Source organism: Rana temporaria, chromosome 5 (assembly GCF_905171775.1).
Source record: "Rana temporaria chromosome 5, aRanTem1.1, whole genome shotgun sequence".
Lineage (NCBI taxonomy): Eukaryota > Metazoa > Chordata > Amphibia > Anura > Ranidae > Rana > Rana temporaria.
The window spans coordinates 297,658,480-297,674,335 of record NC_053493.1 but is presented as its reverse complement, the minus strand read 5'-3'; the positions used below and the strand labels follow the sequence as shown (position 1 = coordinate 297,674,335).

General features: G+C 46.3%; 1 protein-coding gene across 1 annotated transcript in view; it reads left to right on the top strand.

Annotated features, from left to right (window-relative positions):
• Nucleotides 1-15,856, top strand: part of SMCHD1 (structural maintenance of chromosomes flexible hinge domain containing 1) — a 504,574-nt gene that overhangs the window by 188,565 nt on the left and 300,153 nt on the right. The window contains exon 20 of the mRNA XM_040354031.1: nucleotides 11,617-11,761. Coding sequence (XP_040209965.1) covers nucleotides 11,617-11,761 — 145 coding nt within the window. The remainder of the gene's footprint in view (nucleotides 1-11,616; nucleotides 11,762-15,856) is intronic.

The window sequence follows — 15,856 nt, the reverse complement described above, 5'->3', positions numbered from 1 at the left end:
TTCCTCCAACCTCTGGCTTCCTCTGGTTCGCCGGTTGGCTCCGTCAGGGGCTGTCCAGGATCTTCTGGTCGGGGGAGTGATTGTGCCAGTTCCCTAGATGGGACGGTCTCAGGGGTTTTACTCCAATCTGTTTGTAGTCCCCAAGAAGGACGGGGTCCGTCCAATCCTGGACCTCAAGGCCCTCATTTATTTTGTCAAAGTGCAAAAAATTCAGGATGGTGTCGATCCGCTCGGTGATATCGACACCCATCAGGGGGATTTTCTGGCGTCCCTGGATGTTATGAACGCGTATCTGCATGTTTCCATATGCTCAAAGCACCAGAGATTTCTGTGCTTTGCGGTCGGGGAGGACCATTTTCAATTTGTGGCCCTCCCGTTCGGCTTGGTGTTGGCACCACAGGTTTTCACCAGGGTGCTCGTCCCGATACTGGCCCTGCTGTGACAGCGGGGGTTTGTTATCGTGGGATATCTGGATGACATTCTCTTACAAGCTTCTTCAGACTCAAAATTAGTAGGGGACATGTCTATCACGTGTCAGACTTTCCAAGAGTTCGGCTGGCTTCTGTATTGTCCAGAAGTCAGTGTTGATTCCGTCTCAGGGACTGGAATACCTGGGACTAGTCCTGGATCCGCCGAGGTGAGAACGGAGAAACTTCAGACTCTGCAATCTGCAGTGCAGCAGTTGTCGACCTAGAAGTGGTCATCTCTGCGATTCTGCATGAGGGTTCTGGGTCTGATGGTGGCCTCTTTCGAGGCGGTTCCGTATGCCCAATTCCACACCAGGGTGCTACAGAGGGAACGGCTGTCACGTTGGGACACGATTCCGTCATCTCTGGATTACCAGATTCAATTGGATCAACTGGTCAAGTCTCCCCTGGTGTGGTGGCTGGCGTCTCCGGTGCTTCGGACCGGGAAGTTGTTTTCTGCCATGCCACTGGACAGTGGTCACGATGGATGCCAGCCTCTCCGGTTGGGGGGGCGTTTGGGGCACCCAGTCAGCCCAGGGGTGCTGGACTCAGGAGGAGTCCCGTCTACCGATCGATATTCTGGAGCTCCGAGCAATCAAGCTGTGCCTTGCCAGGTGGTCCCTGGATCTGCAGGGCCGACCGGTCAGGATCCAGTCCAACAACGCCACGTACGTCAATCATCAGGGAGGCACACAGAGTTCAGCTGCAGCGACGGAGGTCGCGCACATCCTTCGGTGGGCTTAAAGGTCTGTTCCGGCTCTATCGGCCGTGTACATTCCGGGAGTACAGAATTGGCAAGCCGACTTCCTAAGTCGCACTGCACTAGACCAAGGAGAGTGGTCTCTCCACCCGCAGGTGTTTCAGGGTCTGTGCCAAAAGTGGGGCACTCCGGACGTGGACCTTCTAGCGTCCCGTCTCAATTGGTAGGTGCCACGATTAGTGGCCAGATCGAAGGACCCGTGGGTAGACGCGTTGGTGGTGCCTTGGGTCACTATCGCCTAATTTACGCCTTCCCTCCTCTGAAGCTTCTTCCTCGCCTGCTGCGCAGAGTGGTAGGCGAAGGGATTCCATCAATCCTGATCGCCCCAGATTGGCCGCGTCGCTCTTGGTACGCGGACCTGGTGCGTCTGGTGGCAGACGCCCCCTAGCGTCTTCCCCTGAGAGAAGATCTTCTGTCGCAGGGTCCGATCTTCCATCCTGTTTTACAGTTGCTGGCTTTAGCGGCGTGGCTGTTGAGAGCCAGGGGCTGATGGACCGAGGCCTATTGGGCTCGGTGGTCTCTACCGTGCTGTGTGCACGGAAGTCTACCTAACGTAGGTTTTACTGTCATACGTGGAAGGCCTACATCTCTGTGTAAGGAGATGAAATGGCGCCCTCGTACATACGTGGTGTTAAGGATTCTGCTGTTTTTACAGCAGGGAGTGGATTAGGCTCTCGCCTTAAGTACGGTTAGGAGTCACATTTCTGCTCTGGCTGTCTACTTTCAACGGCCCTTGGCATCGCACTCCTTGGTGCATACGTTTGTTCAGGGGGTCTGGCATGTGGCCCCTCCGGTGCGCCCTCCACTACCCCCATGGGACTTGAATTTAGTCCTTCGGTGCTTCTGGATGCTCCCTTTGAGGACATTCGGGAGTTTTTTTTGTTGACTGTCACAAAAGGTGATTTTATTCTGGTAGCAATTACCTCGATCAAACGAGTGTCTGTCTTAACTGGCGGCCTTGTCTTGCAAGGCTCCCTACTTGGTCATCCATAAGGATACGGTGGTGCTGCGGCCGCAGCCGTCTTTTCTCCCAAAGGTCGTTTCGGCTTTTCACATTAATGTGGACATTGGGCCAAATCCACAGCCAGCGGCGCAAATTAAGTTACTCAAAACTTATGTCATTTAAGTTACGGCGCCCTAAGTTGGTGTCATAAGTGCCGTATCCGCAAATGCACAAAATTGCGCCAGCGTAACTTAAATTCCGAGGCGTAAGGCGGGGTTATTGCAAGTGGGAAGGAAGTGGGCGTGCTTCATTGTAATGAGCCATGACCCCATGCAAATGAAGGGCCGGCCGTACAGCGCATGCGCGCACGAATCTGCTGCTCACTGCGCATGTGCAGAACTTTGCTCGGCGCAATCAGTGATATAGGTAAAAGGCCAAGCGTACTTAGTTTGAGGATCGCCCTGTGTATAAAAAGCCCCAGTCAAACACACTTCCCTTGCAAAAGTATATCCCAGTGTTTCCCTTCCATGAGCAATTTGCTTCTGCTCTTAACGTTTGTTGGTGTGTTGTTAAGTTGTGTTTGTGAGAAAAGTGTTTGAGGAGTTGGAGAGTCTAGTTGGTGTTTGTTTTTGATAAGTGTATTTTGTTAATTTGTTTGTTATTGTTTTTGTTGTTTTTTTTTTTGTGCTTGTATTTTGTTAGTTTTTTGTTCGTGTTTTATTTAGAATTTATAGTAGCTGTCTGCTTGTGTGTTTAGATTTTTGTCTGTTTTTTGGGTGTATATTTTTGTCTGTTTGTTGGGTGTGTATTGGTGATTGTTTTTTGGGTGAGTTTCTTGGTGCTGGGTGGTGTCTGTGATGGCCCCCAAGCGCAGGAAGCTTAATTTCACCCTGGGAGAGAAGCGAATTCTTGCTCGGGGCATCGTGCGATATGGGCGATATCTGCATGGCCCTGAGAGCCGGAACACCCCCCCGGCCAGGAGGAAGGAGCTCCTTAACCACTTAAAGACCTCAGGTGTTTTTCAGATTTGGTGTTTGCAAGACTAAAACATTTTTTTCTGCTAGAAAATTACTTAAAACCCCCAAACATTATATATTTTTTTTTCTAACACCCTAGAGAATAAAATGGCGGTCATTGCAATACTTTTTGTCACACCGTATTTGCGCAGCAGTCTTACAAGCGCACTTTTTTTGGAAAAAATTCACTTTTTTGAATTAAAAAATAAGACAACAATAAATTTGGCCCAATTTTTTTATATATTGTGAAAGATAATGTTACGCCGAGTAAAATGATACCCAACATGTCACGCTTTAAAATTGCGCCCGCTCGTGGCATGGCGTCAAACTTTTACCCTTAAAAATCTAGATAGGCGACGTTTAAAAAATTCTATAAGTTGCATTTTTTGAGCTACAGAGTAGCTCTAGGGCTATAATTATTGCTCTCGCTCTAACGATCGCGGCGATACCTCACTTGTGTGATTTGAACACCGTTTTCATATGCGGGCGCTACTCACGTATGCGTTCGCTTCTGCACGCGAGCTCGTCAGGACGGGGCGCTTTAAAAAAAATTTTTTTTTGTTTTCTTATTTAATTTTATTGATTTTATTATTTTTTACACTAAAATATAAAAAAAAAAAAAAATGATCACTTTTATTCCTATTACAAGGAATGTAAACATCCCTTGTAATAGAAAAAAGCATGACAGGTCCTCTTAAATATGAGATCTGGGGTCAAAAAGACCTCAGATCTCATATTTAGGCTTAAATGCAAAAAAAAAAAAGAAAAAGGAAAATTTGTCATTTAAAAAAATGACAGAAAAAAAATTGTCTCTTTAAGAGGCTGGGCGGGACTGACGTTTTGACGTCACTTCCGCCCAGCAGAGCTATGAGGACGGGTGGGGGCCATCTTGCCCTCACTCAAGTCCTCACTCTCCTGGCGGCAGCATCGGATCTCCACCCACAAGGGTCACTCTATCCCCTCCTCCCAGACCACAAGCCTCAGGGGCAGGCAGGATGGCGACCCAGGACACCATGGAGGTGGCCGAGCGTCTGCAGGTCAGTCTGCTGAGGGACAATGCCCGGCAGACCCGCACTCTGGCTAAAATGCTCCAAAAAATTACCCAGATGGAGCACAGCCTGGGTGTAATGATGGGGGCAGTCGGTTATGTGGCCACCAACTCAGTGGCGGTCATTACATGCATGAACGACCTACAGACCGCCACAACAGGCGTGGCCCGGGAGGTGACTGCCCTGACCCAGGCTGTGCAGGACAATACTAGGTCTGGCCAGGCCAATGCGGCTGCCCTCACTGCCTGTCTCAGTAGAATTGCAGTGGCCTTGGAGGGCAGGCCAGCAGGGGAGGCTCCTCCTTCCCCTGCTCACCCCCCCAGGAGGCTCCTCCTTCCCCTGCTCACCCCCCCAGGAGGCTCCTCCTTCCCCTGCTCACCCCCCCAGGAGGCTCCTCCTTCCCCTGCTCACCCCCCAGGAGGCTCCTCCTTCCCCAGCTCACACCCCCCCAATGGACATCCTCCGCGAGGGCGTGGCCGTGCCTGTGGCCAGCCAAGGCGTAGCAATCGCCGCCGATAATTAGCAGGGATACTTTTGTTTTTTTATTTTTATGTTTTTTTTTTGTTTTTTATTATTTAATTTGGTGTTCTGTACTTATGATTTGATTTATGTGTGTGAATGATGTGTGAATGTGGGGGGTGGCATTCCTGATAAAATAATTGTGTCACCCTCAGTTTTGGTGGAGTAGGGATCCCCAGGACCAGGGAGAAGTGATCCCAGGTTCCTGAATGGTGTATGAATGCACAGTGACATAATTGGAGCCGTGGCGTGGCGTTGCTACTCCCAAGTACCAAAGGGGGGGGGGACTTGGATCTAATCCAATTCGATGTGCATGTGATGTGTCTGTGCTAGGGACCACAGTGGCGTGCATTCATGCATTCTCATTGTGACATCATTAATGTGCGTTTACTCTGCAAATATGCATTCTGCGAGGCGTCTCCTGACTGCTGTTCCCTCAGAAGAGGGGGTACCCTGGGTTACTAAAGTCACTATTATAGATAGGGGCATGGATGCCCCTGGCATGGTGGCATACAGATTGTAGTCCAGCAAGTGTGTGTGGTCAGCTCTTCCTTCATGGTATTGCTTTAGCTGACCTTTACACGGCATGTGTAAAATTAGGGCTGCTTTTATAAAGTGTAAAATTGCTCCGGGAAACTAACAGAAGCGCACAGGTCGTAATCTAAGCCGCACACACTTAATCTTGTGGATCGCTCTATCTCCCTCATTTGCATCTTTGCCTATCAAATACAGCGGCGTGTCTAGCGTAATTTGCGCACAAAGAAGCGCCGGTGTAATTATTTTAGGTAGGACGGAAATACCGGAATTTCATGTGTATCTCGTTTTGAGGATCAGGCGCAAAGATATGCGCCGTGTAAAATTAGAAATCTCGAGTTAAGTCGGCGCATCTGCTTTGTGGATTTGTCCCATTGTTCTTCCATCCTTATGTCCTCAGCCCAAATATCAGGTGGAGGCCACTTTACATCCTCTGGACTGTAAAGGCTTGTTTTTAAAAAAAAATAACGATTATGTCATACTTGCCTCCTCTGTGAAGTTGATTTTGCACAGAGCAGCCCAGATCCTCCTCTTCTCGGGTCACTTTTTGCTGCGCCTAGTCCCTCCCTCCTTTAAGTGCCCCTCAGCTAGCAGCTTGCTACAGGTTGTTTGACAGCCGCGGGAACCAATAGTGCTGCTGCTCTGTCTCAGCCAATCAGGAGGAGTGTACTGGATAGCTGGCTGCTACACACAGAAGGTTTATTATCTTTAATGCATAAAAACCTTTAACCCTCTTGGGCATGGAGTTCACCTGAGCTTCACAGATTGCCACTGGAGTCCTCTTCCACTTCTCCATGATGACATTATTGAGCTGGTGGATGTTAGAGACCTTGCGCTCCTCCACCTTTAGTTTGAGGATCCCCCACAGATGCTCAATAGGGTTTAGGTCTGGTGACATGCTTGGCCAGTCCATCACCTTTACCCTCAGCTTTTTTATCAAGGCAGTGGTCGTCTTGGAGGTGTGTTTGGGGTTGTTATCATGTTGGAATATTGCCCTGCAGCTCAGTCTCCGAAGGGAGGGGATCATGCTCTGCTTAAAGCAGTTGTATACTCATTTTTTTAACTTTTACCTGCAGGTAAACTGTAACCTGTATGGTTTAGGAGATATTCCCCTCGAAATGAGCCGATGACTGCAGCGGCGCATTCACACAGGAGATTTTCGGCTGAAACCCGACAGATGCCAGACCTTGCTGAAAAGAAGTCTTCCACGCGCAAGTGCAGGAGTGACGACATCGCGACTTCAGCCACTCACATCGATGAAGCCGCGATACCCGGAAGACACACCGAGGTAGCTGACATTTTGCCTTGGCGTGTCTTCTGGGTCCAGATGAGTTACCGACGCCTCGTTCTAAGGTAAGTATTTCATAATGAGCTAGTATGCGGTGTAGCCGAACACTGATGCACAATGATTATGGCATATGTCCGCATGCTCCCGATGCTAGTGCTACTCTGCAAGGGGCGGGGTGATTTTAATAATAAAGTACACGTCTTAGCAGGGCGGGTTGATGGGTGGGTTTTGCAATGCTGACGAGCGGGTTTATGCGACCTATTTAACGAACACAAAAATAGCGTCTCTTTTGTGAGTTACATGTGCAAATGCGCCCATCAACATTGCCATTGCAAAACCCGATGATCAACATTCCCTGCTAAGACGTGTACTTTATTGTTTAAATCACTCCTGCCCCTTGCAAGGTTGGGAGCACGGGGGGTCATTAGCATCGGGAGTGTGCGGCATTAGTATCGTGAGCGTGCGGCAAATTGGCGCATGCGTCGTGTAGAGCTGAATGTCAGCTGTACATGTTCGGCTATTTTCGGAGGCTTGGTAGGCTCGGTTGAGATTTGTACTGCGCAAGTGTTGCTCCTGTGCCAGGCCTGCGCAGTATAGGGGGGTCCAAATCCGCCAGGGGAACATTTTCGGCAGGACACCGGCAGCACTCGTGTAGCCCCAGACCATGACACTCCCACCAGCATGCTTGACTGTAGGCAAGATACACTTGTCTATATACTCCTCACCTGGTTGCCGCCACACATACTTGACACCATCTGAACAAAATAAGTTTATCTTGGTCTCATCATACCACAGGACATGATTCCAGTAATACATGTCCTTAGTCTGCTTGCCTTCAGCAAACTGTCTGGGGCCTTTCTTGTGCATCATATTATGAAGAGCCTTCCTTCTGGGACGACAGCCATGCAGACCAATTTGATGCATATGTTCTGAGCACTGATAGGCTGATCCCCCCCCCCCCCCCCAAACTTCTGCAGCAATGCTGGCAAGCACTCATATGTCTATTTCCCAAAGACAACCTGTGGATATGATGCTGAGCACGTGCACTCAACTTCTTTGTTCAACCATGGTGAGGCCTGTTCTGAGTGGAACCTGTCCTGTTAAATTCGATGTATGGTCTTGGCTACCGTGCTGCAGCTCAGTTTCAGGGTTTTGACAATCTTCTTATAGCCTAGGCCAGGGGTGTCCAACCTTTTGAAGAGCGAGGGCCACTTAAGCGAATTGGTAACTGGTTGCGGAGCAGGAGGATGACAGGTCCGTGTCCATGGACACAGCCCACTCTACTCTATGGGCCCTCTGATCCAATCCGATTAGCCAAGACAAAAAGGGGCAGATCCCTTTCTATTTTTTTTTTTGTTAGGGAGGCGGGTGTAAACAGACACAAGTCTGTGTCTGTTTACTGCTTCATAGAGGTGAATATTAAGTCTGATTGAGTCGGACCGATCATGTGAAAGGGGCCTAAGGCTGCTTTCACACTGATGCACTGCGATTTGCCCAAACCGCAGGTGCAGCGCAGTGCATCTGTGAATTTTTTGAGGGTTAGCTGCACTTTGCCATAAACTTCTATTATATCCTGCAGGTGTGGCGCACTTTCTGAAAGCGCAACAAACCCGCAGGTAATAACAAAAGTCTATGGCTCAGTGCTTGATTCCTCTACCAGTGGCTTCATTCACAAAACTGCTGCTCTGGGATGGCGGTCGGCAAACCGTGATCTGGGCTTGCCAACCTGCTATCCCAGAGCAGGAGGCCGAGGGCCACATCAGAGGGCTCCGCAGGCCACATGTGGCCCCCGGGCCAATGGTTGGGCACCCATGGCCTAGGCCATCTTTATGTAGAGAAACACATCCTTTTTTCAGATCCTCAGACACTTCTATGCCATGAGGTGCCATGTTGAACTTCCAATGACCAGTATGAGACGGTGAAAATGAAAACACCAAATCTAACACACCTGCTCCCCATTCACACCTGAGACCTTGTAAAACTAACGAGTCACATGATACTGTAATTGGGCCCAATTTGGACATTTTCACTTAGGGGTGTACTCACGTTTGTTGCCAGCGGTTTAGACATTAAGGCCACTTTCACACTGAGGCGCTTCTAAACTGCCAGTGAAAACACTGAGCGCTTTTCAAGTGCTTTTGAAGAGCTTTCTATTCTTTTAAATGGAGAGGGGAGTTTTTCAAAGCCCTGCCAGCCCACTGTCCCAGTGTGAAAGCATTCATTTATTTTAATGGAAATACATTTTCATGAGCTTTATAGGCGCTGTTTTTAGCATGAAAGCGCCTGAAAAGTGCCTCAGTGTGAAAGTGGTCTAATGGCTGTGTTGAGTTATTTTGAGGGTACAGCAAATGTACACTGTTATACAAGCTGTACACTCACTACTTTACATTGTAGCAAAGTGTAATTTCCTCAGTGTTGTCACATGAAAAGTTATTATAAAATATTTACAAACATGTGAGGGGTGTACTCAGTTTTGTGAGATACCGCATGTCTTCACACTGGTCCGTTGCGATTCCATTGTGGTGCATTTTTGGTCAGTTAAAAAAACGCACCTCCCAGTTCAAATGCATTGAAAACGCAGCAAGAACACATCATTAACGCGCTGTTATGTTTTTGATGGAGGTTTTTGAGTCACATGACCTTTGAAAAGCACCCCATAAGCACAGTATGTTAAATTGGTCTTAAAATCGCAGTGCGTTTTCTGTGCCATTATTGTCACCATAGCCGAATGCCGATTAACAACATTTTGGGCTGAAATTGCTAAAATGTTTCAACAGCTGAAATTTTGGTGCATCTCTAGTTTGTATTTTATATGAGAGCACTATTCGAGTGCAGCAAAATGTCAAAATACAAAACAAGTGCAGAAATACTGTAAGTATAGAATCCATATCAAGTTTAAAAAGTTGGAACGCTCAGTGATATAGTCCTATCTGCTTCATCTGCTTCATTTCATTTGGCTTCTTGTTTAGTGCATTGTTTTAATTTATGGGTAGTTTAACCACTTTACAACCGCCGAGCGTCAAATTACGTCCTTGACTTTCTGCGGTGATATCTGAATTATGCCTGCAGCTACAGGCATCATTTAGATATCACCGTCTTCAGCCGGCGATTCTGTGCACAATAAGAACGATCAAAGCAGTTCCGCCGCTTGATCATTCTTATAGGCAGCGGGAGGGGAGTCATCCGGTGCTTCTCCGGGCTCTCCCGTGCCATCGGGGGCCTGGAGAGCGAATCGGCTGGCGCTGGCTGGGGAAGCATAGAGATGACTGGTGACCAGATGGTCACCAGTCATCTCTATGACCGTCGGAGGCCCGGGCGCGGCGTTATAACATCATGCCCGGTACCCGGAAGTAAACAAAGCCGCAATCGCGGCTGTCGGTGTGAGATCGCTGAATGTTTTTTCACTGATTTCATGCTTGTAAGCCTGGAGGAGACCCCACAACTCTCCATAAAGAGGACCTGTCGCACTAAATTCCTGATTCCTATTACAAGGGATGTTTACATAGGAATAAAAGGTGATCAAAAAGAATAAAAATAAAGTGTAAAAATAAAAAAATTAAGTAAAATAAAATGAAAACGGTAGCTCGTGCGCAGAAGTGAACACGCATGCAAGTCCCGCCCATATATGTAAACGCCGTTTAAACCCCACATGTGAGGTATTGTCGCGTGCGTTAGAGCGTGTGCAACAATTCTAGCACTAGACCTCCTCTGTAACTCGAAAATAGTAACCTGTAAAAAAAATTAAAGTGTCGCCTATGGAGATTTTTAAGTACCGAAGTTTGGCGCCATTCCATGAGTGTGCGCAATTTTAAAGCGTGACATGTTGGGTATCTATTTATTCGGCGTAACATCATCTTTCACATTATACAAAAAATTGGGCTAACTTTACTGTTTTGTTATTTTTTAATTAATGAAACCGTTTTTTCCCCCCCAAAAAAAGGTGTTTGAAAAATTATTGCGCGAATACTGTGCGAGAAATAAAGTTGCAATGACCGCCATTTTATTCCCTAGTGTGTCTGCTAAAAAAATATATATAATATTTGGGGGTTCTGATTAATTTTCTAGCAAATAAATTGTGATTTTTACATGAAGGAGAGAAGTGCCAAAATAGGCCCGGTTGTCAAGTGGTTAAATTATCTACTTCCAGGAAATAATTTTTCCTGCAGCAGTAATCGCAAAGCAAGAGAGCCCGATAGGAGCCGCAGCCATCTGTCAAAGTTTGTTGGTATCCACACATTCAGCAGTTACCTGCAGGTACAGGCATATGATGATACGATAGATTGGTTGTATCCTGGTTGGATCATCTGTCCCTAACCACAGGTAACTAATGGATGTGCAAATACTTGTGAACAGGAGTGGGCAGAAACGGCTACCTGCCAGAATGTTATTGTTTTTATATAGACTTCCCTCCTCAGCTGTTTACATACACAGGAATGCACTGTCTGGCCCTGATTGCCCATATGAGTGTAGCCTTAAAAGATGTCTTCACCTTTACAAAAAAATATCTTTTTTTCAGTTAACAAATATGCATTTATTTTGTAATGTATCTTAAAAAAGGCATTACACCCAGCAGTTTTTGGGTGTAATGCCACGGTCCTGAAGACTGTCTGTGTATCTGAATGCCCATACTTCCATACAGCCAGGCAGTTACAATGTGACAGTTAGACTTAATGAACTACCACAGCACTCAACAGCGCCATGGTAGTTCATCGAGAAGTAAAATCCGACAGCCGCAAAGGCTTTCAGACCTTGTACTTTTCCTATTCACAGAACTTTGTTAATGGATGATGTGTTTTCTGTAGATTGTGACAGCTAGCGGGGGGTGGGGATATACCCCGCTAGCTTTCAGAAGGGGAGAGCAGGGGCCAGTGCATCTCTTACATGGGTATAACATGGTACAAAAGATGAACTTATCCTTTAATCTATCATGAGAAATCCTTTGCTCACACATTGGTGACATATGAGCTTAATGTTTAAATGCATTCTTCATTGATTTAGCCCCTTTTATATATTTTCCCCTTTTGTATTTTTTTCTGTCAGAGGGTAAACCTTTTAAATTTGTTTTGGGTACTGTGGATTCTACAATTCGTGTTGGAATTCCATTCAATATCCCCTTAAATCTCGAGGATGAATTTAGTCACCCAACGTTGCCCACACCAGATCTCAAACCAGTCCTGGAAGCTAGGTAATTATTTTATGTGATAACATTTTATGTGATAATAGCTGCAACTGCTACTAAAAGAGAGATTATTTTAATTAAGGTTGTCCCAATGCCACTTTTTTAAGAATGAGTACAAGTACCGATACTTTTTTTTCCAAGTGCTCGCCGATGACCATTATCGATTACTTAACAGTCGACTCCCTAACATCTCCCCTTTGAGACAGAGAAAGGGACTGTGGACACATTTCCCAGTCCCTCTCTTTGCAGCCTCAACTGCACTGAAGGTGAATGGAGAGGAGACGGAGGCTCCTCTTCATTCATAAATTGAAGCATCATAAACACAGTTTATGATGCTAAGTTATGAATGGACAGTCAGTGATCACTGACTCTGTTCATTCAGAAAAGGAAGGAGCTGGTAAAGGACAGATTTACCAGCTCCTTCCTCCGCTTTCCATCCTGACAGATCGAGGATAAAGGGGATGAAGAAGTATGAAGGGGGACCAGAGCGAAGCCCGGAGGGGGAACAGGAGCATGGAGGAGGACAGAGAGTGGGACTGGAGGAGGACACAGGAACAGTCAGGGGTGATCGGTGTAGCGGTGGAAGAAGTTGCAAGCACCAATCCCCCTGTATAGATTTGAATAAAGCAGCTGAAAGCCGCAGGAGGTAGAGGAGGAGAACGGCTGTCAGCTGCTTTATTGAAATCTATACAGGGGGATCGATGCTTGTAACTCCGCCCAACGGCGCACCGATCACGCCTGACTGTCCAGATATCAGATCAAGCATCGGAGCATTTACTCGAGTACATGTACTCAGGCAAATGTTCGGTATCGGTACCGATACCAATACTAGTGTCGGGGACAACCTTAAAGGAGTTGTAAAGGAAAACAATTTTTGCCTAAAATTAATGTCTGCAAGGTATACAGACAGAATAGTGTAATGATTCTGTTAAAAAACTAGTAAATACCTATTAAATTCATTCATCTATATCACCTCTGGCGTTCTAGTTTCTGTTCTCTCATTCACTTCCTGCTTTGCGGTGCTCATTCGTGTAAGAACTACATTTCCCAGTATGCATTGCGGCACACCCAGTAATTCACACGTCCTTGAAGTCTCTAACACGTGGAGAGCGTCCTGCCGCACAGATGTAGTTCCCAGGAGGCGCGAGCACATCACTGACCACCTCAGTAAAGCCTCCCTTCACGGTGGTGAGTAACAATCAGACAAGCAGGAAGTGAACAGAGAAGAAATAGAGCAACTTCTGAGCAAAAATGAACAACGAGGAAGTGAAAAGAGGAATATCTGCAGGTAAAGGATGCTTATTATGAAAAACATTTTTTTCCTTTACAACCCCTTTAATTTTAATCACAGTTGTAATTATGGTAATTGTTGTAAATTTAGATTGAGGAAACGTGCAATGTATAGCTGTATCAATGTTGTCCACCCAGAATTGATATTCTAGGAAGTTGGATTAGCCTCATATATACCTAAACTGGCAATATTTATGTGTAAGTTACAAAGTATGCACCTACTTTGTATAATGGATTTTACAGTGTGGGATAGTTAATGATATCCTTGCGCAAAGGAATTGATACGCCGTCAGAAGACTGACATTTCAAATATACAATCATCATTTTAGGAGGTTCAGTTTTGCTGAAACACAGAAATATTAATAGTTGGCAAATAATTCAGCTTTGTAGCATTAAATGGATTATCAGTTTTGGGTGTAATGACCCTTTAAAGAAAAAAAAATTCTCTGATTCATCAAGTTACTTTATCATTTTTGGCTTGCTAATTATGCTTTGTCCATATAAGAGGTTAATGTGTCGGATTTACAAGTGTAAGATAATTTCAAGGAACAGTGTAAAGGCTCATTTAACACCATTATGCATGTGTTGGCATAAATTATATGACTTATTTAATTTTTTTAAACAATTTAGGTCAAAAAGCTAAGCTGCAGATGCAGGTTACAATGTGGTTATCACAATATCCACAAAACTTTGCACTACTGAAGTACTGCTGAAAAATAGGTTACGTGTATTGAAGTAATACTTTTTTGTACTCTTTCACATAAAAAAAACTAATATAGTTCCCTTTTATTTTTAATCTTACCTTTTTATTCATTTTTTTTTTTTACATTTTATAAAATAAAAAAAATATGCAAAATATGTGTACAAAATGTGACAGCGTATTAAATTCTTCCCCAATATCTGAAGTATGCCAAGCAGAATAGGTGAGTTGGACGCTTTTGGGCACGAAGCGAAGAATGAGTATTGCAGTATTCTTCACATGACTGGACTATTAATATTCCTGACTATGCTCATTTTCAGAAAGGCAAAGTAAAACGGAAAAGTTGTGGTGTCTGTCTCTATTTGAGAAGTGATCTCAAAGCAAGTTTGAAAGATGACCTAGTTGAAGGAGAGTGTTTTGAGGCTGAAGCATTATGGGTGGACAAAAAATTCTCCTGCGCTCTGGTGTTCTCTGCTATAGGGCAACGTGATCCAATTTCAGTGTAAAGTCTATGATCCTGCAGCCCTCCTCAGAATCATGGTAATTCATAAAGCTACAAAAGAAAAGAAAAAGGAGGGTGCACCGACCTAGTGCATTACCGTTTAAAGGGATTTTATTGGGGCGTGGCTTGACGCATGGAGCAGTGAGATGTGCTTTCTCCTGGCTCCCTGAACCTCCGGCTCCACGGACCACATAACTGCTGGAAACCATCTCAAAACCGGCACATGGGGAAAGACAAGCACCGGGCACAGAAGGTAACCGGTGGGGACCGAAAAGGAGGCGACCTGGAGGAGTATTTTCTCCGATCCCGGGCCGCATCACAGCGCCGTTCTGAAGCCAAGATGGCGCCGGCACCTCCGTCCCCAGCCCGCTCTGAGTCATCCCTGCACTCCCAGGTGAGCACACACCGCCATCTCCCTCTCCCTGGGGAATCTGACTTTATGCTCACCAGAAGCCGCTCTAATGCTTCCCTGGGCTCAGTAGAGGGATGGGATATGGAGGCACAGATCCGTTCCCTGCACAGCTATATTAGATCCCTGCCCACTAAGGCTGATTTTGAACACTGTGTTCATAGGATTGAAAAGGCCTATAAGAGAAAAAATTCTGACTTCAAAAAAGACGTGGGCGCACGCTTTGAGGACCTGGATGCCACCAAAGACAGTCTCAGCAATGCAGTACAGACGCATGACAAAATTCTGAACACCCATACTGTCATGCTGCAGCAGTTGGCGTACCAACAGGACGACATCGAAAACCGTAGTTGTCGCAATAATATTCGCATTCGCGGAATTCCCGAATCAGAGGATGCCAAAACCCTGCCTGTAGCTGTAACCGCTATTTTTAACCAACTGCTGCAACGCCCTAAGGACGACCCAATTGAGCTGGACCGGGTTCACAGAACCTCAGGTTCGCGGATCCAGGACCCCTCCTTCGTTCGACACCCTGTGCCGGGTTCATTTTTGTAAGATTAAGGAAGCCATCATGAGAGCGGCTAGCTCGCAAGACACTATACTGTTCAATGACACCCCGTGATGCTCCTTCCAGACCTGTCGCGTCAGACACTGGCGATGAGAAAAGCATTGAAGCCGCTTACCCAACTCCTGCAATCCAAGCAGATGAAATACCAATGGAGATTCCCGTTCCACCTACGTGTGCACCATGAGGGCAAGACCGCCATCTTTCGCACGCTTGGAGACCTGCCGACTTTCCTCAGCACACTGGAACTTCCACAGGTGTCTCTCCCAGATTGGCCATTCACCCCAACTACTCTGGGTTTACCCTTCGCCTCTCCGTGGCAGACACAGGGCCGCAAACGCAACCCCAAGCCTCTGCCTCGCCGAGACTCTGAGGACTGAACATGCCCTGGTTGAATCAGTCACCTCACTTGTTTTGCCTTCACAGGGGTTTCCCTGTGGTTTAAAGCCACCACAACTTATTTTTATTTTTCTCCTATCACCTTCCAGGACGGCACCTGAGAGATGATGGCTCCTCCCTGCAGGAAACACAATCACATGACAGATTAAAAAGCCCCACCCTTCCCCTTGTTCCCCAGTATTGATTGTGTTTCTTCGAACACAGCGACATGTTTTTTTTTTTCTAAAAACCTAGAG